Source organism: Hippoglossus stenolepis, chromosome 11, assembly GCF_022539355.2.
Source record: "Hippoglossus stenolepis isolate QCI-W04-F060 chromosome 11, HSTE1.2, whole genome shotgun sequence".
In the NCBI taxonomy this organism is placed as follows: Eukaryota; Metazoa; Chordata; class Actinopteri; order Pleuronectiformes; family Pleuronectidae; genus Hippoglossus; species Hippoglossus stenolepis.
Genome location: NC_061493.1, coordinates 3389939 through 3416668, shown reverse-complemented (window position 1 = coordinate 3416668; position 26730 = coordinate 3389939). Strand labels below are relative to the sequence as shown.

The following is a 26730-nucleotide window of genomic DNA, read 5'->3' as shown; positions in this document are numbered from 1 at the left end:
ATTATGTTATAGGTATCATCATAGGTCACAACTTTTCTGCATGCATTATTATTGCAAATTCTGGCTTCCCCAATCTCCCTCCAATAATCCCCAAAAATCAATTATGACAAAGAATTGTTGAATCTAAATGGATTGTACCGCACTATTGACTAGACATTAGTCCTATACATGATTTGTTAGGTGGCTTCTAAATTCTCTTTCAATGTCTTTTCATTTTCAATCACCCCCAAACCGTACTTATCTTATCAAGTTCTGCATTTGTGTTTATTTGGGATTATGTTTAATAAAAAAATCGTTGCACTTTATTTCCCAAAAAAGCGTTAAAAACGTAACGTAAGCATAATAGGTGTTGTCAGTGTGTTACCAAACGGAAATAGGCTGCGTCAGTGCCCTCTCTTGATCCAACGTGAGGTGGAAATACTTAAAAGACTCACTTGACTTATGATAACAAATTTAATCACTCATGTTCATGTAGTTTGTCGCAACAATATCACTGTGTAGAAAGCGTACTACACTGTCTTCAGTTGGTTAGACATTTTATTTCGTATACATTTCTTTTCAACTTTTTATTTTAACAATCAGACAATACACACACATTAATTCACCTTCTTTTTATTAATTGACAGTAATAAGAATTCAGTCATGAATGATTGGGTCTTATTTCATTCAAAATACACTTGGAATGAAAAAACATTTATTCTTTTTATTTTGAGTTTAATTCAATTATTATTTGTTCATTATTATCATTGTTGTTATATTTAGTGTATTTATCAGTTGAATCCAAATGGGAATATATTTTTTTCTTTAATTTAAGTAGTAAGTCAAGTTTTGCACTGTATGAATATGAACTACTTCACTCGAGAAACAACAAAAACATGCTTAGGGAGACACCATTACACAAAACAAGTGCCCTCAGAAATGATCATTTCAGAAGGAACTTCACTCGTCCTCAAGTCCTTTCTGAAACAAAAGAAAGAAAATATCAAAAGTATGGCTCTTAGCACGCAGCTTGTTGACCTGAGATCCAGCGATGTCAGCTCTCTCTTCAGCTTCATCAAGCTCATGTTGAATCTTGCTGAACTTTGTAAGATTGCTGTTGGCCTGTTCCTCCTACAGAACATAAACAACATGTATGTTTAAGTTACCAGAGAGTGCTTAGTTTCAATGGTCAGTTTAGTTGAAAGCCTGGCAGTGCCCTTTCTGAACCTGCCTTTTTGGAATGGCCTGTTTACTTGGACCGTGTTAATGCTCTGGAGCTACTTCAGAATTAGTGATTGTCAATAGTGAGTCTTCCTCAAACTACAATCTTCTGGAATACAATTCTTGCCAGAACACCTCGGGATCTTGTTTGGATGCTGGTGATGATTAGAGCTAAACGGTCATCTCCTTCAGCAGACCAAGTAGCCCAGCTTGGAAGAACACCTGATATTTACAAACAAATAAGATCAGTGGTACCACTCACAAAATGCATGATGGTTGAATCACATTGACAGTTGGACTTTGAATGAAAGTATTAGAACTAAGTATGGCCTACATGTGTCTGCCTTTAGAGAAATTGCAGCAATTGAACCACAAACACAGTCCTTTAGCATACTGAGGCAAGAAAACAAACATTTGCATTTATATTTCAAAATATATGTCCCCAATTCTGACCCAATGGTCTATATCCAAGGAGCCAAAAGGCTTCTATAAGCTTTCTTGTTATCAATGAGCTGTCCCTCAGGAATAGCACTTGGTATAAAAATACGGAACTTTTGTAGTGTAGATAAAAGACAATTTCTGTATTATTTTATGTGATGTGAAATATCAAAAATATCTTTGTCACTATGTGGAGCGACGCCTGCGAGCTAGTTCAGGCAGCCAACTGGAGCTGCGCTGCTATAATCATGTGACATACACCAGGCGACATACCTCACTCTCCACAACCATCTATAATACACACCCACCTTATTAGGCGGCCTATTTAAGTGGAGAAAATTTCCCATCATCCCCTTTGCTCGACCCGCTGCTGCGTCAGTATTGCTGCCAGTTGCTTCAGCCCCTCCACCGCCCCAGCATCAACCTGTAGGCTCCGACAGGGGGGGGGGGGTTATAAGTATTTGCTCATCACTCCCATCATATCTATGTAATCATAGATAGGGGGAGTGATTAAGTTGGAGCCTGGACGCCAAACACTAAACCTGTTCTACTGTTGCAATAAACATTTGAACGTGAGTTGTCTGACTGAAATGTATTACTGGCTGCCTAATCAAAATAGGAGAAGGAGGAAACAAAATATAAGTGGAATGAAAAAAACAGATAATATTTCTTTTCATTTTGATTGGTGTCTGTACATCTAATAGCCTGTCTCACCTTCGCAATGAGGTCAATACAGACCTGCAGTTCCATACCAAAATCAATGAAAGTCCATTCAATTTTTTGTACTCTTCCTGCTCCAGCACAGGTTGAGAAACTATTGCAGTTTTTTATCGGTGAAGTTGATGCACAGCTGCTCAGACGTGTTGAACTGTAATGAAATGGATCCACAGTGTGTATTGTTTTCAAGCTCGTTTAAAAAATTTCAAATCCAGCAATGTCCAGCACACCAATGAAGTACTGACGAGGCTGCTTGGTGTCCAGCGAGTGGTTCATTTTTATTACCATCCACAGAAACATCTTCTCATACACTGCCTTAGACAATGCCCCAACAGCATAATACACCTAAAAAGAAAATGCATAAAAACACTGCTTTGAACCTTTCTGGACTTTTAGAATTGAACTAAAAATCTATCTTCTCTCACCTGGGCGACGTTTTTTCCCTCGGTCACCCACTCATTTCCTACTTTGACTCTGGGGTGGCAAAGACCTTTGATGAGGTCGGCAGAGTTCGGACCCATCAGATAAGCCACTTTGTCAGCATCTATGGAAAGATTGTGGTATTGATTCATCAAAGTCATCACCTTGCCTGTCATGGTCCACCCTCATCATTCTCTTATCCCTGAGTTTTTTTGTACACTTTTTCTCACGTCTCTTACCCTCAGTGCCATTAACGTCGGCCTGCTCGTCTCGCTGCTTCTGCTTAAACTTCATGTTACCATGATGCATTATGGCTCCGGTCAGCTTGTACATGCTGTTCTTTTCTTCTTGAGTGAATACCAGTATATCAAATGCTTCCTGAATAAGATAATGCAAGATTAAAATTGCATTTCTGGCTTTGTAAATGTTGATTTATAAATTTAGATTTCATGGATGCAAAGACTCGGTGGCCATCAGCTCTTCGGAATCATTAATGGAGGTTACTGTTTTCTCTCCTTGGGAAATGAAGGCGTAGTCATAGGTGTTGTTGCTGATGAGCAACATGTCTAAGGACCAGATATAAACATGTCATAAAATATCTGGATGAATTTAGACACATTAATAATTTTAGTGTCAGTAGCAATTTAGATTTAAAGACTTTATCTGAGACATTTACCCAGAAGTTCAGTTTTTTTCTGGGACAAGACCTGATACAAAATGTGGTAGTCCCTCTCAGCTTTGAACTGGTAGGTTAAACAAGACTTTTCCAGAAGCTCTGTTTGGAGAAATCAATCGTTGAAAAGTTGACTTGGTTTTGAAAGCGAGTTTACTCACAAGTTTCAATATCAGCAGAGGCCAGCTTTCCTCGATTGTTGAAATGAATTCTGATAAAGAAGAGTCCGTTGATTCAGTCACTTTGCAGATACATTTTTGCAATCACACAGAAACTCAGAAATCTAGAGGAGTTGTCATTCCTGGTGGTCTTGGCGTTACCAAAGGCCTCCAGAGCTGGATTAGCCTGGATGATTTGGTCCTCCAGGGTACCCTGAATTTGTCAAAGATGCAAGTTCAGATTCATCGCTAAGTATGTAAAATTACAGAATCTGTCTCGGACTCGGATATATTATTTCTAAATGATGTATTGTGCTTTACAACTGAAACTGAAGTACTCATCGATATATTTCTTAATACAGACCTTCTTCTCAGCAGCTGCATCTTTCTTCCCACCTGGCGCAGCTGCGATGCTCGCAAAGTACTGAATGACACGTTTGGTGTTTACAGTCTTTCCAGCACCAGATTCTCCACTAATGAGAGGAGAAATTTTGTCAGAACTGAATATTCAAAGTCGCTGATGGATAATGTACCTGCCAGCATGTACTGGTAGGCATTGTCAGAGATGGAGAAGATATGAGGAGGAGCTTCACTCCTCTTCTTTCCTCTGTAGGCAGCAACCACTTCTTTGTTGTAGAGTAGGTCTATCATAGAAAGAGAAGGGTGGCAGATAATCAGAAGTTAATGCAACGTCTTACATATTTATACTGCTTATTAACGGATGCTTTAAAAATGAAGTTGACATTTAGTCTCTTACGTAGATCACCCATGCTGCTTGACGCTCTTTGAGGTTGAACAGCAGCAGGCTCATGGAGGAAGGTGAACATCGCTATGTCTTCAATCTTATCGAACTTTGGTGGGTTCTGAGGGTGAACATCACACTCCTTCACAGTCACAGTCTGTAGCAGAAAATGAGAAATGTTCGGTCAAAGTGATCAAAGCCTTGAACCGGTTGCATTCTTCTAAACCAACATTTGATCTACCTTTTCCAAATTTAGTTTAACTTTGTCACCATTGCGACTGATGATGGACGCTTTGACGTACTCAACCTCAGGGTCAGGAACGAAGCACTCCTTCCTCATGTCGAATGGACGAGTCTGGGCCTCCAGCCGGTCCTTATGTAACTTTCTCAGGTAAGTGGCAGCAACCCCAAACTCTTTCATGGCAGCGTCTCCCATTTTTTAACCTGACAAACAGTTGCACATATCAAGATATGATACCAATCACATAAAGCATGGACTCAGAATGTGAACAACAGAACCTTTATTGCGTTGCATTGTCCATTAGTATGCCACATACTGTATCATATAATGAGAAGGTAGGCAGTATTTTTTTGTTGTGTCAGAATGTGTTATCTGACATAATGGTCTTTCCTAAATTAAAATAAAGTAAAATGAAATTATATGTGTGGTGGTTCATTATTCATGTACTATATTGAGGTTGTTAAGTTAACTGAGACACAGATCAAAGAAATGCTTGAACAAAATAATGTTATGAGAGAGTTTATTCAAAAATGATTGTGCAAATTACCTCGACATCTTAATCACATGTCCCCAATTGAATTCTGAAAGTTGCACAAATGTCAGTCTGGACTGAAATTGCGGGGCCATAATCATGATTAAAGATATTTCAAAGTGGCATTTACCTTGAGTGGGTTGGAGTGTAAAGCAGACCAGTATCACTGTGGGTCTCACTATTCAACACATCATTCCATTACTGCTACCATCAAATCACCATCTATTTCCACCAACAAAGAACATGATATCACTAAAACCTTTCAGCATAAACAAATAACAAAAGACATGTTTTTAAATCCTATAAATAGGTTAAAAGTGCCACAGTTTGATCCCACACATCAATATTAATGTTTGCTTACCTTTGACTCTCAACCTCTAATCAAGAGTAGTGATCAGCTGCTGACAGCTGCCCTTCCTCTGTTACTAAGGGTTGTTTATCCACCAAATATGGGATGAAATCTTGGAGAAAACATTAGAAAAGCTTTCTCCAAATTGGGCAGGATGCACTGTTGCTATTTGTTGCTCTCACCTTGTGATAAACACAGAGAGGACAACACATGCTGCAAAGCAAGGGGAGGGCACGAGGTGGGGATCAGGGACAGGCTGATATCAAATGTCTCCAATTTTACTCATATAAATAATAACACATCATTGTATGTATATTTTTATGAGCTAAGGGCTTTATATAGGTTTCTAATTCTTAAAATGAAATTTGATTTGGTATTTCACACATTAGAGTCTCTCTTTCTTTTAAAGGCCATTTAAATCTTAAACTTAAATAATGCAACTTTAAAACCACTGCCCTGTGGTATAAAATCAAGTTTTTTTTGGTTCTTAATGATGAGAGCAATGAACTGATGGAAATAACATGAGCCAATATGCCCACACTCTATATTGTGATTTAGATAAGATGATCAGAGCTGTGCATAGTTACCTGGTAGGTTAAAACTTTGATAGCCAAAAATGTTAAAATCATAAAACAGACAGCAGGTCGTGAAGTTGTTCCATTTAAAGGTTCAGTGTGTTAGATTTAGGTGAAAGGGATCTATTGGCAGAAGTTGAATACAAAATAATCCTAGTGATGTTTCCACTAGTGTGTTTCATCTAAATTGTATGAACTGTTTTTTTCTTTATCCTAGAATGGGTCCTTTATATCTAAATACTTTATATTTACATCTGGATCAGGTCATCTTTACAGAGGCCACCATGTTTCTTACAGTAGCCCAGACTGGACAAACTAAACACGTTGAGTTTATATGAATACTGAAGGCTACCACAGGTTTCTCTTTCATGTTTCGAAGAGGAGGTTAAGGAGAGCCTGCAACATGCAACTTCACCACTAGATGTCACTAAATTCTACACACTGTACCTTTAAATGTGATGTCAAAGAGTGATGATGTTTCCTCCCACAGTAACAGACCCAGTTGATTCTCCATGTGAAATCCCAAACAAAAGGCTGACAGACAAGAAAGACGAATAACTCAATGACTCTATTTCACTTTCAAACAATATTTTGAGAACTGCTGAAGAAAAAGATAAAGTTCACTGAAGGCTACTCATGTCAAGTGGTGGTCAGGGGGGTCATAAAGTGTCACAGCTGTTGTCAAGTGAGAGCTCAAGGAGTTCAAGGACTTTGAATTATCACTCACCACTGTTCTCTCTAGGTCTGTCCCCTTTGTCTCATGCTGCCCTTGTGGCATTAGTCCCTTTCCTTTGGCCTCGAGGACAAAGATAACCCTGTGAAATTCTTGTCTGGATTTTTCTTCTCTGATGTAGAAGGGCAGGCAGTGTTTGAGGGCGCTGTTCTGGCTGAACAATGTGATATTGTGATGAAAGAAGGGTAACAGGTGCAGTATACATAGAAACATGCCCTTATTTTTAAGTTTCAGCATTATTAAAGTTGTATTCCCTTTTCAAAAAATATTTTCCTTCTGTTGCCTCCTAGTGGTTTGAGTCCATGATGCATAGAAACATTGACTGAACCTCGGGGTCGATTTACATAATTATAACAATCGGGTTTTTTTTACATTTTCTTTTGTAAAATGTAAAGGAACTCTGGTGCTGAGCAATGTTCCAGTTGACCTTACTCAGAATTTGCTTTGACGTTGTTGGACTCATTCTCATTCTCAGCTGTCTAAACCCCTGTGGAAATCTTCATATGTGCTGTGTGGCCTTCCTGGCTTTCATCTCCTCCTCACACACTGACGCACAGCCACACTCCATAAGGCGAGGCCGGTATTTGACAGCCAAGCTCTTGAGTGGAAAGGACAAATGTTGTCACCTTGATATGATATGTTATATTGTTGGTGGTGTCGGCTATTTCATCTTAAAGCATTTCCAAAACATCAGGGGCCTGAATGTTCAGCCATTGACCTAACGCAAAGATAACAATATTGAAGTGATGATCTCAAAGATAAACAATGCTATGGCTTTGATAGTTTTGTTAGTATTAGAAAGTGGATGATGAAGAAATACAGCTTGCCATTTATTTATAATCTTATAATGTCTCCACAGATGCCTTAAACCTTTGAAGGACAGCGGTGTGTGAGATCAATGTCAGTGTTTGGGTGTTAGACAGAGTGGAGCTCAGATCCACCCTTCACTTTGCTCCTTCTGACGGTGCAAGACGTTGTGAATCTGTCCGTCTTTGTGCTGCTGCTGCAAAGCTGTGAGGTAAGCTCGTCACAGATTTTGTTTCAAGAGTTTTAAATTTCAGATTTTAGATGTTGTGAATTCAGTTTATTGTTTCTGCTTTTTGTTTGTGGATATTGCATTTTGTCTCAGTTGATTTAATGTAGTGTATTTCACAGTTAATGATACTTGCACGTTAACCCGAGCAAACTGTTTAACTGAATGTCAATAACGCAGGACAATATGGTTTAAATCACAATAGCAATATTAATATTATTATTTTAGTTTTTACGATATTGATAAATGAAAAATAGCGTCAAATGGCACATGTTGTGCATTAATGAAAACTAACTCTGTTTTTAATAATGTAACTAATAATGTTTATTTTAACTACACTTGCTCTGAATCACTCAATTGGACAGCAGAGATTTGTAACAAGGTAACGTGAGAATTAAAAAATTTGATAAACAATAATATTCAATAATTGTCTAAGAATTCAATCCAACACAATGTTAGTGAATCAAAACCTCCCCCATATTTCAACCGGATGTTTAATGCAATACTATTACTACTAAAATGTGATGTAACAGAGGAGGAGGAGAAATGTGTTTCCTATAGTTAGTTGCTTAGTGAAATCTAAAATGCTGAGTGAATGTTTAATAGCAAAAAAGGTAAATTTACCCACAGATAGACATCACATTCTTGGTTTCCACAGCTCTTTATAGATTTACATTTCACACAAGATTTAACTGTTCCTCTTTGACAGCTACAGAGTTGATAAGGTTGAGGTTTCTACCTTCTTTTTACCCTGTTAAAAGGTGTTTTTTTGGTAGTTTTTCCTTACTCTTGTTGAGGGTTAAGGGCAGAGGATGTCACACCTTGTTAAATTGTGATTTGTGAATATGGGCTATACAAATAAAATTTGATTGAAATTTGATTGGTAAGCAGAGCAGATGAGTGGTTTTTGGAAGCTCTTCTTTTTGACAATAGAGATTAGAAGACGTAGATTATGTAGATATGTAGTGTATTGATGAACATAAATCTATTTAAACAATGAAGCTTGTTATATATTTTGAAGACTTGAGAGAAAAATATGGGTGATATGATGTTTGCAGCTTTGTTTCGATTGTATGAAATATTTTTAGAAACGAGTGACACACTTTTATCAAGAAAATTTGCAGTTTTGAGAATTCTTGAACAAGTTACTCTCTATAGGTAACTAGTAAAAAAAACTACTGGGTGTTTTAATCAGTTGTATGGAAGAAACTTTATAAGTTGCTAAGATGTAAGATTTTTGTGCAGTGTGAATTACTGTGCTGTCACTCACACTATTATGACATCCCAGAACATTTGGCAAAAGCCACTTATTAATAGCACATGTGTCCTGTTCTGTTCATAGCTCATATCTTATATTGCAACATAAAAGTTAGATTTCGATATACTTTTATATGCAGTGTAGACCATGTGCTGACAACACTGCTCAATACTTTCAGCAGTTCAGATTGTCAGCACAGGGGGGTAGGAGTCTCCCACTTAACCCCAGCAGCCCTTCCTTCAATATGTGACTGTGACTCTCATTCAAAGTAAACAAGTTAGTTAGATATAAGGCCTGTGTGTGTGTCTGTATATATATATATATATATATATATTCTTTTTTAATTTTTTACACTTTTGAAACATTTTAATGTTGTATGTTGTGTTGCTGGCAAAACCAGGAAAATCTGGGTGAACTTGTATACAGCTTGCAAGAGAGCCTGTAGCAATATTGATGGTTGTTTGCTTGGATGTGCTAACAATTGGTTCACATGAAAATCCCTTTAAACTCTACCAATTTTGCGATGTTTTTATTCATGCTTTTAAAGTAAAATGAAGAAATAGAAGTATATTTGCAATATTACTGACAATAATTCATAAATTAATTTACCTTCCAATATGCTACAAACTGTTTCTTCTAATCAATGCTGTAAATACTCTTAATTTTCTGATGTTCTACATTACACGTGGCATCTATTGCACTTCTGTCTGTCTGTTTTTTTTCCTTACTCTTGTTGAGGGTTAAGGGCAGAGGATGTCACACTTGTTAAAGCCCTATGAGACAAATTAGTTTTTTGTGAATATGGGCTATACAAATACATTTGATTGATTGATTGATATATTCTTTCTTACTTATCTAATTGATAAAAAGTAAAAATGAACGAACAATTGCAATTTTGTGCAAAATGCCTAAAAGCTAATATTCAGACATTGCAGAAAAAGGCATAAAACTTGATTGTCTTGATTTTTTTGAAAAACACAGTGTCATTACTGGCTTTATGCCTGAAGGCAAATAGAGCCCTTTCACTATGCATTATGTGACAGGGCTTTACCTTCTGTCTCTTCTGTACTATATGGAGCATTCATTATTTCTGTTTGAAATAAATGAGGACTCTGCACAAATTGAAATGCACTTTGCTTTATTCTACAGTTACTTTGGAGACAAAGGGGACTACAGCACAGCAGATCTCAAAGCTCGTAGGTGGCCATCAGTGGGTTTCACTCCTCATCCAGCCCTTTCTGTGATGAAGAATGAAAAGAGAATAGACAAAGACACGGATTATACACAGAAGGCAAACAAGGTCTCAATAAGTGTAACCTAAGAGAGTAAACCACAACTACATTTTGGAACTTGAATTTGTAGAATTGTAAAAAAATAAATAAAAACAGTGTAGGACTAAATGCATTTGGACAAAAGCTAAGATTATATAAGGTGTTCAAAATCATATAAAAGCTTAATAGCCAAGCTATTCTTCAGTGTTTCAAGTCAAAGACATTTGTTTTTGTTTGTTTGTCTAATTTGTAAATGAAAGAGATGATTTTAAGTCTGCATTTTGTTTAAAAAGAGATTCATCTTTTAAATAGAATCTTGACAAAAATGCAGCTGTGTGTCCATGAGAGCTAATGATAGCCAATAATAATAGTAGACTCTTGTGGACAGCTCCCAAGGGGGACATACTGTATGTTAACAAAATCAAGATCATCGATCATTCAAAGCTTTGTATGGTATCTTTATTTGGATTATTTTGTTAACATTGATTTGATTGGATAAATATGCTGTTACTGCATTAACAACTAAATCTGTCGGATGAAATTAAAGTAAAAATTGAAGGTGTCCTTGTGTCATTGAGCTATGGGGGTCACCATGAATAATTCCAGGACCTTTTTTTGCGTTCATTTCTCTCTTTGATCTTATCTGTCAGGTCACTAACAAAACACTAAAATTATCATGATGCCTCCCCTGTGACAAAAGATTATAGCCCCACTAGCCTACAAGAGTAGACTAATACAATTCATCCACACAACACCCATAATAAAATTGATTTGTACAAAGCCTGGTTTGATTTATTTACTCGCAATAAAAAAGATGAATAGCACTATCATTCATGCATCATGAAAAAAACTATATTGTATTTTAAAGGAGGCAGGATGGTTCTCTATATGTACAGTGTTGGATAGAGGAGAATAGAGGAGCTTCTTACCTTTGTACCCACGTCGCGGCTCTTGGCGCGCAGCTTGTTGACCTGCGACTCAGCGATGTCAGCTCGCTCTTCGGCCTCATCCAGCTCATGCTGCAGTTTACGGAACTTGGTCAGGTGAGTGTTGGCCTGCTCCTCCTACAAGATTCAACAAAAAAGAAGAGCACAACATTATACGACTAGAAGAAGTGATGGACTTCTGTCATCAAAGGGTAAACAGCTACATATAGAAATAACAATATCTATTTTAACAGCATTGGTTTAACAAGTCACAGTGGAAGCTGAAATGTTTCTTGTCATAAATTCCTTGTGTATTCATAATCATTTTAGCATCTACAAATAGATTTATCAAAATATATATAATATAAACAGGCTATGAACTGTAACGGTGACCCTGAGCACACAGTGTAAATGAGAGACAACTTTTCCAGCGCACACTTACAGCCTCCTCAGAACATCTCTTGTAAGCTTTGACTTTCAGCTGCAGTTTGTCGACCAGATCCTGCAGACGCGCAACATTCTTGCGGTCTTCCTCAGTCTGGATGAATCAAGGGAATAGGAGAAAGGAGCATCACTACCATCCTAATTTTACAGTGCTTTACTATGTTGGTTTCCATGTACTACTTTGTGACATGGGTAAACAAAAACTGACCTGGTATGTGAGCTCCTTGATACGTCTTTCATATTTACGCATTCCCTTTACAGCTTCGCTGCTCTTCTTCTGCTCTGACTCCACCTCATTCTCCAGCTCCCTCACCTGAAAACATCAAAACATCGATTGGAAATTCATTGATTCACAAGTAGCTCAACTCAAAGCTGCAATACAGCTACTGTATATTCACCCAGAATTTAAATGTATAAAAGGAATTGATAGAGACACATTTGTACCCAGATATAAAACTGTGATAGCATTATAATGTTGTTCAAGGTTTGCTGGGTGTGCAGGTGCGTTGTTGTTATAGCAATTATTTGAAAGGCAGCAAATAGACTGGCTTTCCAGGAAAATCTGTGCACCTGCTTTCTCATGCCATTATCCAGTCAGCCAATCAAGTGATACAGCCCAGTGCATACAATTTTGCATATACAGATCAGGAGCTTCAGTAAATGTTCACATTAAACGTTATAATGAATACAAATTTTGCATCTCAGTGAATTTTGACTGTGACATGACTGTTGGTTTCAAACAGGCTGGTTTGTGTCTGAAGAGGCTAAATCCCCTGAGAATGTCATACACAACTTTTCTAAGGATGGAGTCAAAAAATTAATAATTGTCCATTAAGTGTCACTTCTGTGGATAAAATCTCGCTGATGGGACAGGTCAGAGGAGAATGGACAACTGGACCGGTTTGAGCTTTACAACTTTACAACTGTGGTGAACATAATATAATCTTCAAACAAATAAAATCCAACCTTGAAATGGATGGTCTACAACAGCAGATACTATGTCAGATCCCACTCCTGTCAGCCAAGATGTTCAGGGGACACAAGCTCACTGGGCATCAATGGTGTGGGTAATATTTTACTATAGGTAGAAATCATTTATGGTTTGAATGTCACTGACTCTGAGGATTGAAGTTGCCCATGCTCATCCAATTAAGGCCAAAGTTTACCATTTTCTAATTCAGGGGTCTTCAACTTTTTTTCAGGCCAAGGACAACCAAACTGATGGAGAGATGGAGCAGGGACCCCCTACTATATATTGTATAAAATTGTGTTTTATATTAAACTGGGCCTAGTGCCATGTATAAACATAGCCACCCTGTTATTGTGCATTCAATACTAAGCTATTCAAATAATACACAGGTTCATATATTCATGTTTTTATTATTGTGTGTCGCTGAATGTGTGCATTGCTGACTGAAAGATAACGTCTTCTGCCTCCATTTATCCGTTCGCTACAAAAATTCCGCGACCCCCCTGCAGTACCTCTGCGGACCCCCTAGGGGTCGCGGACCCCCTGTTGAAGACCTCTGTTCTAATAGTTACTTCCAGCAGGATAATGATCCATGTCACCAAGTGAAAGTCTCAATCTGGTGTCATGAAAATATTAGTGAGTTCGGTGAACTTCAGTGACCTCCTTAGTCACCAGGTGTGGGTCAAGTCTGGTGGATCGACCTAACAAACCCCGACATGCGCATCACTACAGTCTCTCTCAACTTCTCTGATGTGGTGTTTAATTGATTGACATTAACAATGGGAAAAGGGGATGGGAAAGACCCACGTGGGCCAAAGTTAACTGGCTATGAGGTAGGGACATGTAATACTCTTTAGGACATTTACCAGCAACCACACAATGCTGCCTGTCTGTCATTCAAGGTACATACAAAAGTTGTTTCATCTCCATTTCATTATAATATATTTTGTCTGCCCAATTGTTGAGCCTGCCTACCAGTAACAATTCCAGTTCTCCCAATGGCCAGTCTGCCCTTGGATGTGGTTCCAGTAGAACATTTGGTATGCCTTTAACACTGATGCTGTTTTAAGAGCAAAAAGAAAACTACCCAGTCATAGTATGGTAATCCTAACAAAGTCCTCAGGAAGTGTGTTAACCCAAACCAAACAGGTGTAATTATGGAAATGTGTGGTAAGTATGTCCTTGAAAATTCCTCTTACCCTGGCCTCGAGCTTCTGCACCTGCTTCTTGCCTCCCTTCATGGCGATCTGTTCAGCTTCATCCAGACGGTGCTGCAGGTCTTTGATGGTTTGCTCCATGTTCTTCTTCATACGCTCCAGGTGAGAGCTGGTGTCCTGCTCTTTCTTCAGCTCCTCTGCCATCATGGCTGCATCAGTAATGGCCTTCTTGGCCTTTTCCTCTGCATTTCGACACTCCTGCACTGCTTCCTCCACTTCAGTTTGAAGCTGGGAAGTATCGGCCTCCAGCTTCTTCTTCTGGTTTATCAGGGCAGTGTTCTATATATATTTGAAATATGAGAAAAACACTTTAGAAACAATTATACTTTAGTGTGTTTAATACATTTAAAGAAATCAGGGAATCAATTGAAATAAGTGCAATAAATGAAGTCTTACCTGTGAGTGCAGTAGCTGCACCCTCTCACTAACATCCAGCAGCTCTTGCTCAGCAAGTTTACGACCTCTCTCAGTTTGCTCCAGTGCAGCCCTGAGTTCCTCCAGTTCAGCCTGAAGCAGGTTGTTGCGTCTCTCAACAATGGCAATGTTCTCTTTAAGATCATCATTGGCCCGAACAGACTCGTTCAGCTGAATTTGGCTATCCTAAATTGGATGACATCAATCACATTAAGGTTATATCCAGTTTGAATTTAAAACATCTTAAGAAATTTAACCTTTTCTTCCCTAGTTTACCTTCAAATGTGCATGAACAGATTTGAGTTGCTTCTGGGCCTCAGCTGCCTGCCTGTTGGCCTGGCTGAGCTGGATCTCCATCTCATTGAGGTCTCCCTCCATCTTCTTCTTCAGACGCATGGCCTCATTCCTGCTGCGACACTCAGCTTCAAGAGAGGTCTGCAGGGTGTCAATGGTCCTCTGCAGGTTCCTCTTGCTCTGTTCCATCTCCTCGTCTTTCTCAGCTAGTTTGCGTTCGATCTCGGATTTAATTTGATTGAACTCTAACTGGGCTCTGAGAATCTTACCCTCCTCATGCTCAAGGGAGGCCTGGTGGATAGGAGGGTGTAGAGAAGTTTACACACCAGCAGACAGTTGAACTGTAAAATGTATTACTCAATGTCAAGTCCTGTACCTCAGCTTCCTCGAGAGCAGACTGGATCTCATTCTTCTCCTGTTCCAGTTGTTTCCGCAATTTCTCCAATTCGTGGATGTTCTTACCACCCTCACCAAGTTGCTCTGTGAGGTCAGATATCTCCTCTGTGGGATGTCAGACAGTTTGGTTAAGATGGCTTTACAATAAATCGACATATATGAACCACACGTGAACAGTAATGCAGCTGATTTACAACGGGAACTGCATTACTTCTATAAACATGAACAACAATCCTAGAAGTAGATTTTACCCTGCAGGTTTTTGTTCTCTCTCTTCAGGGTCTCCAGATGATCAAGCGATTCCTCATAGGAGTTCTTCAGTTTGAAGAGCTCAGTGCTCAGAGACCTGGCTTCTTTCTGAGAGCTCTCCAGTTCACATTGAGACTCCTCATACTTCTGCTTCCATTCAGACAGGACCTTGAGTAAATAGAAAGACCATCAGTAAATTCACATGTCCCATATTAATGGAGTACATGATTGGAAATGCTTTCATGACAGAGCTGGACTTTGTACAGTACAGTTGTTTTGGTTGGCCCACAAGGTTAAAGAAAAACCATAACATACTGCGTTACTTATGAAGCAAAAAAAAATATCGAATGAGTTACCTAAATTGGCTTTTATTTTTAAAAGCCAATTTTCACGGAAGAAGAAGTCACAGTTGAATGACGCATGTGATGTTTGTACTGGGCAGCTTCAAAATATGTGTGTGTGAATGTAAAACAGAGCCCAATCAGAAATTGGCAGGTAAAAAGGTCAAAATCAATCAATTTGCCCGTCCAAGCATTTGGAGGCTACAGCACCAATTATTACTTTCGGGACTTACAAATACCTATAGCACTTTACCTTGTCAAAGTTTCTTTGCTTCTTGTCCAGAGCAGCCGCAGCAGCATTAGACCTCTCCACATCCACCATGAGATCTTCAATCTCATTCTGCAGCCTGTGCTTGGTCTTGTCCAGAGAGGAACATTTAGCATTCACTGCTTCAACAGCCTCCTCAGCATCCTGCAGACGCTGAGCCAGCTTTTTCCTTAAGAAATCCATCATGCAAATCATTTAATGTACCTGCGGTGGTGACTGTTTGACAGCTAAATTGTTATAAATTCAACCACTTTGACTGGCTGCTCAGTCATCTAACAGACAAACTTTTTGTTCGTCTTATATTTTAGTAGGAAAATAACACAAACAAAAAGCTGACCTGCTAGACGAAGTAAACTGTCTTTTAAGGAATTACAGGTTAATTTATGAGTTTGGATCTTAAACTGTCTTACTTAGCCTCCTCCAGCTCCTCGGTCCTCTGGATGGCATCAGTTTCGTACTTAGTTCTCCACTGAGCCACCTCAGAGTTGGCCTTGGACATGCCGCGCTGCAGTTCAGCTTTGGCCTCCTGCTCCTCCTCATACTGCTCCCTGAGCAGGTCACAGTCATGACGGGAGGACTGCACTGCATGGGCCAGAGCGCTCTTTGCCTGTTGAAACAAAATCATACGCTGTGATATACATCAAATAGAAATGCCTGTTCACTGCTGTCAGTGCTGTGTGAAATTAAATTTTATTTCACCTTGGTCTCCTCTTCCAGTTGTCTCTTTAAATCTTCAACCTGTTGAGTGTAAGACATTTTTCCTCTTGTCAGCTGAGACACCATGGTCTCCTTGTCCTCCAGTTGCCTTAAGAGTTCACCTAGTATTTTGGAAAATGCATAATGTTATGGTCCCAGAAACCCTTCTTATAAGTTTTGATAAAGAATGTATCAGTTATTAAAATAATTAAAAATTTAAATTGTAGTCAGTCATGCATAAGTACCATTTTCGGTTTGGAGCTTAGCTTTTTGCAGATTGAAATCATTGATCCAGCGTTGAGCTTCTTCAAACTTGGACTTGTATTCATTCATCTGATCCTCCATTGTCCTGCTGGTCTTCTCTAGGTTTGTCTAAGATTAAATAAATCACATCAAGAAGGGATGATAAAAAAATACATTACACTATATCTCTAAATTATTTTTCAACGTATCTAACCTTTGTCTTCACAATATGTTCCATATTGGACACCACGTCATCCAGCTCCAGTCTGAGCTCACTCTTCTCCTTCTCCAGTTTCTGCTTGACTCTCTGCAGGTTGTCTATCTGCTCTCCCAGGTCAGCAACACTGTCAGCTTGTTTCTTCCTGAGTGTGGCAGCGGTGGCTTCATGATGCAGAGTGGCCTCTTCAAGGTCTCTGCGCAGTTTCAGGAACTCAGCCTCCCTCTTCTTGTTCATCTCAATCTGGACAGATGTTGCTCCACCGGCCTCCTCCAGCCTCTCACTGATCTCCTCCAGCTCTCTGGCCAAGTCTGCTCTCTGCTTCTCCACCTTGGCTCGGGCAGCTCGCTCTGCCTCAAGCTCTTCCTCCAACTCTTCAATACGAGCCTGTTGAGCCAGAATAATATCACTCTTTTAGTCACTCTTATTGTTGAGTCTATCGTGGACAATATCATGTAAGTTATACATTACCTGAAGCTCTTTCAGTTTCTTTTGAAGCTGAATAGCAATGGCCTGCTCATCCTCTATTCTATTACTCAGCTGGCTGAGTTCAAAATCTTTCCTGTGGTTAAATTTGAAATAGTAAAAGTTAGAACAATTGTATATCGATATCAATATGACTGTATCCTTTTTGCATATACAACCATTGGAAATACAGGTATTAACAGAATAATTACTTTTTCATATGTTCTTCAAGTTGCTGCTTGTCATTCTCCAGGTCCATTAGGCTCTCCTGGGTCAACTTCAAGTCTCCCTCCAGCTTACGCTTTGCTCTCTCAAGATCCATTCGTATTTTCTTCTCTTGTTCCAGAGAACCTTCGAGCTGGATTGTAACATTAGAGAAGGTCACATTTCTCCTCGACATGCATTGGACAGAGAATGATCTTTTCGAAACACTCTAAAAGGAAAAGGACAACATGTGTTTAAATTCTTACATCATCCACTTGCTGCTCCAGCTTGGCCTTGGCCTTGGTCAGAGTGTTGACTTTGTCCTCTTCACTCTGCAGGTCATCCAGTGTTTGCTGATGAGCCTCCTGTAAGGCTTTCTTTTCCTTGGTCAGCTTGGCAATGATCTCATCCAGAGCTGCCATCTCCTCGACCAGGTTCTTCACCTATAACCAGGAGACATTTTTATCAAGGACTTCATCACAGATCATATTTTGGACACAGAGTCATTTTATTGTTATTAGTGTTTGTGGTACCTTGTTCTCAGTGGCATGCTTTTCTTTCTCCACTTTGGCCAGAGTTAACTCTAAGTCATCAATGTCTTTCTTTAACTCAGAGCACTCGTCCTCCAGCTTCCTCTTTTTGGCCGTCAGTTCAGCGTTCATCTCCTCCTCGTCCTCCAGCCTCTCTGTCAGCTCTTTAGCTTTTGCTTCCATCTGGATTTTGTTTTTGATCAGCCCCTCACATCTTTCTTCAGCATCTGCAAGATTATCTTGCTCCTGAAATGAAAGTGTTAAGCTGACAAGTTATAAACAAATGATGAGTTGCAAGACAGATGATCGATGCTACTGTGCAGTTAAATTGTGACATTAAATCATCAGAAATCCTGTGATTAGACTTACAGACTGGACATGTAGCTGCAGGTCATTCTTCTCTTGGAGAAGGGAAACCATTTTCTCCTCCAGTTCCTTCCTACGAGCTTCAGACTTTGCATAAGCCTCTTTCAGCTTCAGAAATTCTTCCTTCATATTGGCCATCTCCTTTTCTGCCTCAGCAGATCTCAACAGAGGTTTAATTTTGAAGAACAGCTTCATCCAGGGCCAATTCTTGACCCCCATGAAGGATCGGACATTCCACTGGATCACCAATAGAGCATCTCTGTCCAAGATCGAGCAAAGTCATTACTACCAATTTATACAAAACACAATTATTCATCATGAATAAGTATTACAATTAGCTTGGTTTTTAGTTATTTCAAATGCAAGATTCCTCTGACCTCCTTTCAAAGATCTTCTGGAATTCCTGTCTTGCCAGCAGACCTCTTGCTCTAGATTGGATACCAGTGATAATGAGTGACAAACGGTCATCTCTCATTTCCTCCAGCGTCCCCAGAAGACCAGCCTTGAAGAACACCTAAAAGAAAAGTATGTATAATCATGTAAATATTCAACAGATGATGCGACTGGCTTATTTTGTCTGGTGTGACCGGTAACTTGTGGTGGTTAATATTAACTCTAACATCTAAGAATGATGTATATTGCTGTGTAATTGTTGGTTTAGTGACTTGATGAGTGTTTGCTGTTGATTTTTACAGTTGCCTCCCTGTAATCTTGGGCATAGGTTAGACTACATAACATAGAGTATATGCTTTGGTTTTTCCTTTTTTGATTACCTTGGTGTGTCCAAACTTGTATTGATTGTGATCTATATCCAAAGACCCAAGGAGTTTCTCGGCTCCCTTCCTGCTGTCAATGAACTGCCCCTCAGGGATGGCAGCAGGGTTCAGGATACGGTATCTTGACAATCAGAAAATACTTTAATTTATATGTTGTTTTCTAATTACACAAGGGGAAAAAAGGACAAATGAGGTAATACCTCTGTTTGAAATCTCCGTAGAGGATCCTGTTGGGGAAACCCTTTCTGCAGATCCTGATTCCTTCCAGCACACCGTTACAGCGCAGCTGGTGCATCACCAGGGGGTTCTCCATGGCCCCAGGAGTCTTGGTCTCATTGGGGATGAGGCAGCGTACAAAGTGGGGGTGAGTCGACCTCAAGTTGGTCATCAACTTGTTCAGGTTCTCCTGTGGAGGTGATCAAAAGTTCAAAGGTTTGATGTACAATAATCAATGTAAAATTGAGCCTCTGTCACTGATTTCCACACAGAGTGCCTATTCTATTTATTTGTCTTTACTAACCCTGTGCAAGGCAGACACAGTTTGGAAGGATGAACCCTTCTTCTTGCTTCCTCCTTTGCCTTTTCCACCTTCCCCTAATAAACCATTAGAATACACAATCTCATTAGATTATATGAACTGACACACGTACAAATACATGTTATTCAAGCTTGTTTTTCTCACAAAGAAAAAATATTTAAAATACTGACTTTTCCAGTGGAGGTTAATACATTTAATTTCTTCCTACCTGTCTCAGTTCCAGCGTAATTTACAAAGAGGAAAGACAGCAGCTTGAGATTGGACTTCTGGTACAATCCAACAACAGTCTCATTCAGAGGATCTTTGTTCTTCACCAGCCAGTTGTTGATATTATAATCAACAGTTCCAGCGTAGTGCATCAAGGCAAAATGAGCCTCTGGTTTTCCTTTGACAACTCTGGGCTTCTGGAAGTTGGCAGATTTCCCCAGATGGTTGTCATAGAGCTTAGCTTTAAAGGTGGCATCAGAAGCTTTAGGGAACATGCACTCCTCTTCAAGGATTGACATGATACCCATGGGCTGAAGAGACAAAATATGAGTTGTTTGAATAAACCCTTTTTTTTTTTATTCATGTCTGTACATCTAATAGCCTGGTGTCTCACCTTTTCAATGAGGTCAATACAGGCCTGCAAATCCATACCAAAATCAATGAAAGTCCATTCAATGCCCTCTTTCTTGTACTCTTCCTGCTCCAGCACAAACATGTGGTGGTTGAAAAACTGTTGCAGTTTTTCATTGGTGAAGTTGATGCACATCTGCTCAAACGTGTTGTACTGTAATGACAACAATATATCATTTAGTCACACTCATTTTAATCTTCATTCCATTGCTACTTACATTAAATTAAAAAATATGTTATATTGTGCCTTTAGAAAATAGGTTGTATACACATATTATAAAATAAGCTTACATCGAAGATTTCAAATCCAGCTATGTCCAATACACCAATGAAGTACTGACGAGGCTGCTTGGTGTCCAAGGAATGGTTGATCCTCACCACCATCCACAGAAACATCTTTTCATACACTGACTTAGACAATGCACCGATAGAATAGTTCACCTACAAAAGAGATTTTCCAAAATACAGTTTAGATTAGTGTTGAACAATAAATGTTGTCTCCTTCATCTGTAACAATTCTGTGGACATCTTACACTAGATCCAGCTATTCATTCCTACCTGCTGGACATTTTGTCCCTTGGTGACCCACTCATTTCCAACTTTGACTCTCGGGTGACAGAGGCCTTTGATGAGGTCAGCAGAGTTCAGGCCCATCAGATATGCAACTTTGTCAGCATCTGAGGAAACAAGCTAACAATTGAATCCTGAAATGTTGCATATCCCATTTATTATCTTTCAGGGATGCAGAGAGCTTCACTAACCTTCAGTGCCATCAGCCTCTGCCTGCTCTTCACGCTGCTTGTTCTTGAACTTCATGTTACCATGGTGCATGATAGCCCCTATCATCTTATAAATACCATTCTTCTCTTCTTGAGTGAAGCCCAGCACATCAAAGGCATCCTTAATCAAAAGCAGGGGGTATTATATAAATATCTCTTGAATGAACAATGAATATCTTTCATTGTATCAGGGTATGCAGTGGACTGAAGAGATATGTGGGGGATAAGATAGTATGTGCTCGCTGAGCCACCTTGATCACACCCACATTCAACCATATTGTCATCAGACATCTAATCCTGTCTATTAAAGTCTTCTTTGCTCTCATGTAGCACTATCAAGGACATAAGGCTCCACAGTGTCATACCAAACAGATGCCCATGTAGAACACCAGGGCAACATCAATAGATCTTTTTTTTTACAACTGTCAATCATCAACCATTATTTTTAAGCAAACTACTTAGTCACGATAAGATACTTGGGAGTTGGTGTTCTGGACAAAGACTGGAGCATACTCACATCAGTGGCGATCAACTCTTCTGAATCATTGATCGAGGCTACAGTCGTTTCTCCTTGGGAGATGAAGCCGTAGTCATAGGGGTTGTTGGTGATGAGCAACATCTCTGAAAGGCAAAACAGAACGCTGAGTCCAACCTTACAGAAACTTTTTGTGTTGGCTGGTACAGGTCCAAAGATCAGTTGTTTTCATTTACCGAGCAGCTCAGGTTTCTTCTGAGACAGAATCTGATAGAAGATGTGATAGTCTCTCTCAGCCTTAAGCTGAAAGGTGACACGGGACTTTTCCAGCAGATCTGTTAAACATAATTTGATTTTGTAACTGAATGTCCAGGTGATCACTATCATTATGAGAGCAAACCAGAGGAAAATTAAAAAAATATATAATACTCACATGTCTCAATATCAGCTGAGGCCAGCTTTCCACTGGCAGCAAAGTGAATTCGGATAAATTTGCCCTGGAATTTATGACCGAAATAAAAGTTAGAATAGAAGAGGCACAATGTTTTGCTATTACATTACAATAGAGACAGAAACTTACAAATCTGGAAGAGTTGTCATTTCTGATAGTCTTGGCATTACCAAAGGCCTCTAAAGCTGGATTAGCCTGGATGATTTGATCTTCCAGAGTACCCTAATAGGGTAGAGGAGAGGAATATTTGTTAAAATACATGAAACACTTAAGAAATTGATGGAGTATACTATTAAAGGTGCTATATGTACATTCTTTCTTTCGCCAAAAATGGTTTCTTGCAAGTGAGGGTGATAGTTGCTAAGAGCGGCTGTGATGGTTGCCAGGAGCTTCGACCCATCTTAGCATTTACAATACAAGAGGTTATTGTACAACTTTTGAGCGACACTTCTTCTACTCGACGGTTAGCGTGCTAACGAAAGCAGATGCAAACAAGGGATAGAACTAGCATCGGAAAAAAAAACACATTTGTGTTGGTGCTCACAACTCAGCTCTTGGTGAGTAAAACAATCAAGTTTGATGCTGAACTGGCAACAGTTCTGCTTGATCAGTGAGTTGTTAACTCCACAGCTCAACAGAGAAAGCAGCTTGACAGAATTGTTTGCACCGCCTCAAAAATGATCAATTGCAAACTCATCCCAATCTCTGACGTAGCCTATACGAAACTTGCATTCAGCGCAGAGGTCTAAAAATACTACGGGACTCTACGCACCCTGACAACCCCCTCTGAATAAACTCTTCCCTCAGTGAAAAGACTCAGGGCCTTCAAAACTAAGACTTCCCATTTCTTCAACAGCACTTACTGCAGAACCATCAAATCACTAAATGGCTCCTCAACACTGCATCAGCACTTTACAAACGCAAAGCAATAACTACCACCGAATTTTATTGTATTGTGTATTTTAGTGTATTTTTTGCACTGGTTTTTACATTATTTTAATTTTATTCTGTATTTATTCTGTATTTTACATCCACACATGTATGTTGTGTTTTTATGGGGTGGGGGTTATGTGTTTTGTTTCTTTTCTTGTTAGGTTTTATTCTGTGAGAGTTGTGTTGCAATAAAGAATTGAATCTTGAATCCTGAATCTTGTTAATGCTGAGATTGGCTATGTGGTGATAGCAAGAACATACATACAGCACCTTTAAATGTTCTATTTTCTGTAAATTCAAAATAAAAACCTTTTTCTCAGAGCCTGCGTCTTTCTTCCCACCTGCAGCTGCAATGCTGGCAAAGTACTGAATGACTCTCTTGGTGTTTACAGTCTTCCCAGCACCAGATTCTCCACTGGAGAAACACATTTAGTTGTTTCATATAAATTACAAATGGGCAGCAAAATTCATATTGGAACTATCAAGTTGAAGTTTGGTTAATCAACAAAAATGCTGATAAGTTATACTAAATACTGATACATTGCTTTCATCAGCATAAATGGACTTTTCTTTGTTATTCATAGCCGATCAAACTGTTATTATCCATCGTCAAATGAATAACAAATATTTCATGAAAGCTTCAGGATGCCATTTATCACAGTAGGATAAAACTCTCAACTGTGCTTTCACAAAGTCATGAAAACATAACTCACGTGATGAGAATTGACTGATTTTCTCTGTCTGAAAGGGAGAAGATAGAACAATTTAGATTCTCGAATTTCTTACCATTTCTTCCACTTCACTTTTCTTTGTCTGAACGCATGATAGCTGAAGGTACATTACCAGTGAGCATGTACTGGTAGGCATTGTCAGAGATGGAGAAGATATGAGGAGGAGCTTCAGCCCTCTTCTTTCCTCTGTAGGCAGCAACCACTTCATGGTTGTAGACTGGCAGCGCCTTGTAGGGGTTGACAGTCACACAGAACAGCCCAGAGTAGGTCTATGAGAATAAAAGAGAGAGAGAGAGAGAGTCAGTTAATGATACAAGACTGTAGTTGTATACACTAGGTAAGGGATACACTCTATACCCATTAAATGTTGTTTTTAAAGCTTCCAACTCACATAGATCATCCATGCTGCGTAACGCTCTTTGAGGTTGAACAGCACAGCGGGCTCATGGAGGAAGGTCAACATCGCCATGTCTTCAATTTTATCGAACTTCGGCGGGTTCTGAGGGTGAACATCGCACTCCTTCACAGTGACAGTCTGCAGAAAGAGAGACAATCAGTATTAAGACACATAGGAAATGTAGCTACTTCCAAAGTGCTCGTCATTACATTACATTACATTACATTTCATTTAGCTTTTATCCAAAGCGACTTACAATAAGTGCATTCAACCATGAGGGTACTAACCCAGAACAACAAGAATAGAGAAAGTGCTATAAGTAAGTGCCATTTTAAGTGCTACTAAATTGTTAGTTTTAAAAATGTTATTCAAGGTATAGTCGGAAGAGGTGTGTTTTTAGTTTGCGGCGGAAGATGTGTAAAGTTTCTGATGTCCGGATGTCAATGGGGAGCTCATTCCACCATTTAGGAGCCAGGACAGCAAACAGTCGTGATTTTGATGAGTGTTTAGCTCGCAGTGAGGGAGCAAAAAGCCGATTGGCAGATGCAGAGTGGAGTGAACGGGCTGGGGTGTAACATTTGAATTGTAAGTCATGAAGTGCCTCTGGCTTCTGTTGTTTCTCTGCCACATTACATTGTGTCTTAATAAGAGAACCTGTTACATCCAGGGCAACTGATGAGTTTACTGACCTTCCCTCTCTCAGTCTGAGCAGTGACTTTGTCACCCTCACGACTGGTGACGGAAGCCTTCACATACTCCTCATCAGTATCAGGAACAAAGCACTCTTTCTTCATGTCGAAGGGACGAGTCTGGGCCTCTAGACGCTCCCTGTCGGACTTCCTCAGGTATGGAGCTGCTGCCCCAAAGTCTCTCATCGCAGCGTCCCCCATTTTTCACTTTGTCTACAGGAATATAATGACACTTACAGCTGTAGCATAAAAAGGCATTAATTGTATGATTTATATGTCGCTATAGAGCCACATATATTATTGTTAATTTATGATATAACTTTGTTGTGTTTTATCTATTTTCCTACTTCATACAATTAACTGTATTTAAATCAAACCCATTTTCATTTTCCAGATTCTCTTACCTTACAAATGCCGACTTAGAGTACTGATGTGTAATGGTCCTGAGGGGAAAAAAAGGAATCCGATGAGACCAGAGGTTTACCATGAGAGTACGATAGTTGATCTGTGAGCCATTGTTCTCTCAACTTACCTTTAGATAGAATGGTGACCTATGGGGGTTCCACCATGAGTTGTCTTTATAGACAAAGACCCACTGCCAAATATGGAGGGGCATTTCAGGGTCCAGGAATGTTATTGTGTCTGAGTTGGGTTAGGGGTTCAAGAAGGGAGGGGGTTAATGAGTGCCAGAGAGTAATATAGAAATCAGCGGGTTATTGTCTTATCAGTGACAGGGCTGGTCTCCTGACGAGGCCATATTAGGAGTTCCATGCAGTGCTGTGATTAATCATAGGTATCCTCAAGCAGCCAGAGGACCACAATGGAACCTTTAAATAGACCAAGGGAGGAACTCCTTTCTCCACATCCCTCAAGTGAGCTCCTGATAAAGAAACCACATGTTGTTCAACAAAAGCAAGAGAAGCATCCTAAATTAAAGGACAGACCACAGTGATACTGACCAAAAGCTGTCTGAATGTATTCTAATGATGGTGATAGTATGACTTAAATAGATGTTGTAAATATGATGTTCAGCATATAAATTCCTTTACTTTTACTTTACATTTACCTCTTACTTTTCACTTCAAGGGTTTTTGTGTCACCATTTTTTTATTCTTATGTGGCAGGTCAGTCAAACATGATTCACAATTACTAATGTAATAGCCAATTAAAATGTGGGGGAAAAAATCAAACAACAATATTAACACTGTAAACAAAGAAAATATATTTTAATTTTGTCATGTATAATTCAATAATTTTGACTTAAATATTACTGTGCAGCAGAAAACTACAACAAACTCCTAGTTATAAACTATACGATATAGCTAAGTGCCAAAGATATGGCCCTTAAAGCCATAGTGAAAATAGCTCAACTTTGTGTTTATAAATCAGTTTCGTTTTACATCATTGCTAAAAAAAAAAACATCTAAATCACCACAGTACATTGTCATACAGTATATTTATGTGCTAACTGAGGGTGTAATGTTAAGTTATGATGAGTTGTCATCATGCATCTTGGAGCAGCATTGAAAATCTAAAGGATAATTCACATTTTGTGCACGGTTTACCATCTTACCAAGCATCCCATAAATGTAAACTGCTTGTATTGTTATCACAACACAAAGGAAGGCAAGGAAATGTCTGTGGAGATATTTTAGAGAGGTATGTGATTCATGTATAGGTCAGAATTACCCAGAGGGCTCGGACACAGTGAGGTCTTAGCAACAAACTACTTTTGGTTATCATAGAGTGGACTTTGCAGTAAC

General features: G+C 39.2%; 2 protein-coding genes and 1 long non-coding RNA gene across 5 annotated transcripts in view; 1 reads left to right on the top strand and 2 right to left on the bottom strand.

Annotated features, from left to right (window-relative positions):
* The window catches only part of LOC118118218, a 29971-nt gene extending 18850 nt beyond the window's left edge, over positions 1-11121 (top strand). For 2 of the 3 annotated variants that reach the window (XR_004697885.2, XR_004697886.2), the window contains exons 3-6: positions 4368-4462; positions 4605-4739; positions 7638-7796; positions 10219-11121. This is a non-coding gene — a long non-coding RNA (uncharacterized LOC118118218). The remainder of the gene's footprint in view (positions 1-4367; positions 4463-4604; positions 4740-7637; positions 7797-10218) is intronic. The other variant, XR_004697887.1, reaches the window with a different exon arrangement.
* LOC118118216 (myosin-6) lies at positions 2153-5695 on the bottom strand. The gene is given in 13 exon segments (XM_047342096.1): positions 2153-2700; positions 2781-2899; positions 3015-3187; positions 3239-3341; positions 3452-3550; positions 3610-3820; positions 3971-4110; positions 4143-4299; positions 4364-4406; positions 4408-4505; positions 4590-4792; positions 5252-5343; positions 5483-5695. Coding segments are annotated over 11 exon segments (1488 nt in total). The 5' UTR covers positions 4785-4792; positions 5252-5343; positions 5483-5695; the 3' UTR covers positions 2153-2550.
* LOC118118212 (myosin-6) lies at positions 10191-26303 on the bottom strand. The gene is made up of 39 exons (XM_035171224.2): positions 25500-26303; positions 25372-25410; positions 24968-25180; positions 24273-24416; positions 23994-24150; positions 23864-23891; positions 23460-23565; positions 22347-22439; positions 22200-22263; positions 22003-22101; positions 21809-21912; positions 21274-21412; positions 21071-21189; positions 20804-20953; positions 20496-20666; positions 20103-20412; positions 19877-19950; positions 19557-19762; positions 19354-19477; positions 18958-19094; positions 18584-18839; positions 18218-18460; positions 17951-18127; positions 17693-17838; positions 17487-17577; positions 17013-17402; positions 16801-16927; positions 16559-16677; positions 16270-16466; positions 15845-16028; positions 15253-15418; positions 14982-15106; positions 14588-14896; positions 14294-14497; positions 13880-14176; positions 11919-12023; positions 11709-11804; positions 11270-11404; positions 10191-10307 (listed from the first exon to the last, which is right to left on the bottom strand). The coding sequence occupies exons 3-39, from the start codon at positions 25166-25168 to the stop codon at positions 10287-10289; spliced, it is 5814 nt and encodes a 1937-aa protein (XP_035027115.2). The 5' UTR covers positions 25169-25180; positions 25372-25410; positions 25500-26303; the 3' UTR covers positions 10191-10286.
* Between the last annotated feature and the right edge of the window lie 427 nt (positions 26304-26730).

Excerpts from the sequence above, each read along its gene's own strand:
- LOC118118212 (XM_035171224.2), bottom strand. The coding sequence starts at position 25,168 with ATGGGGGACGCTGCGATGAGAGACTTTGGGGCAGCAGCTCCATACCTG. Across the intron at positions 17,839-17,950 it reads TGGAGCAGCAAGTGGATGAT|CTCGAAGGTTCTCTGGAACA; the intron begins GTAAGAATTTAA and ends GTTACAATCCAG. Across the intron at positions 14,177-14,293 it reads TGCAGCTACTGCACTCACAG|AACACTGCCCTGATAAACCA; the intron begins GTAAGACTTCAT and ends AAATATATATAG.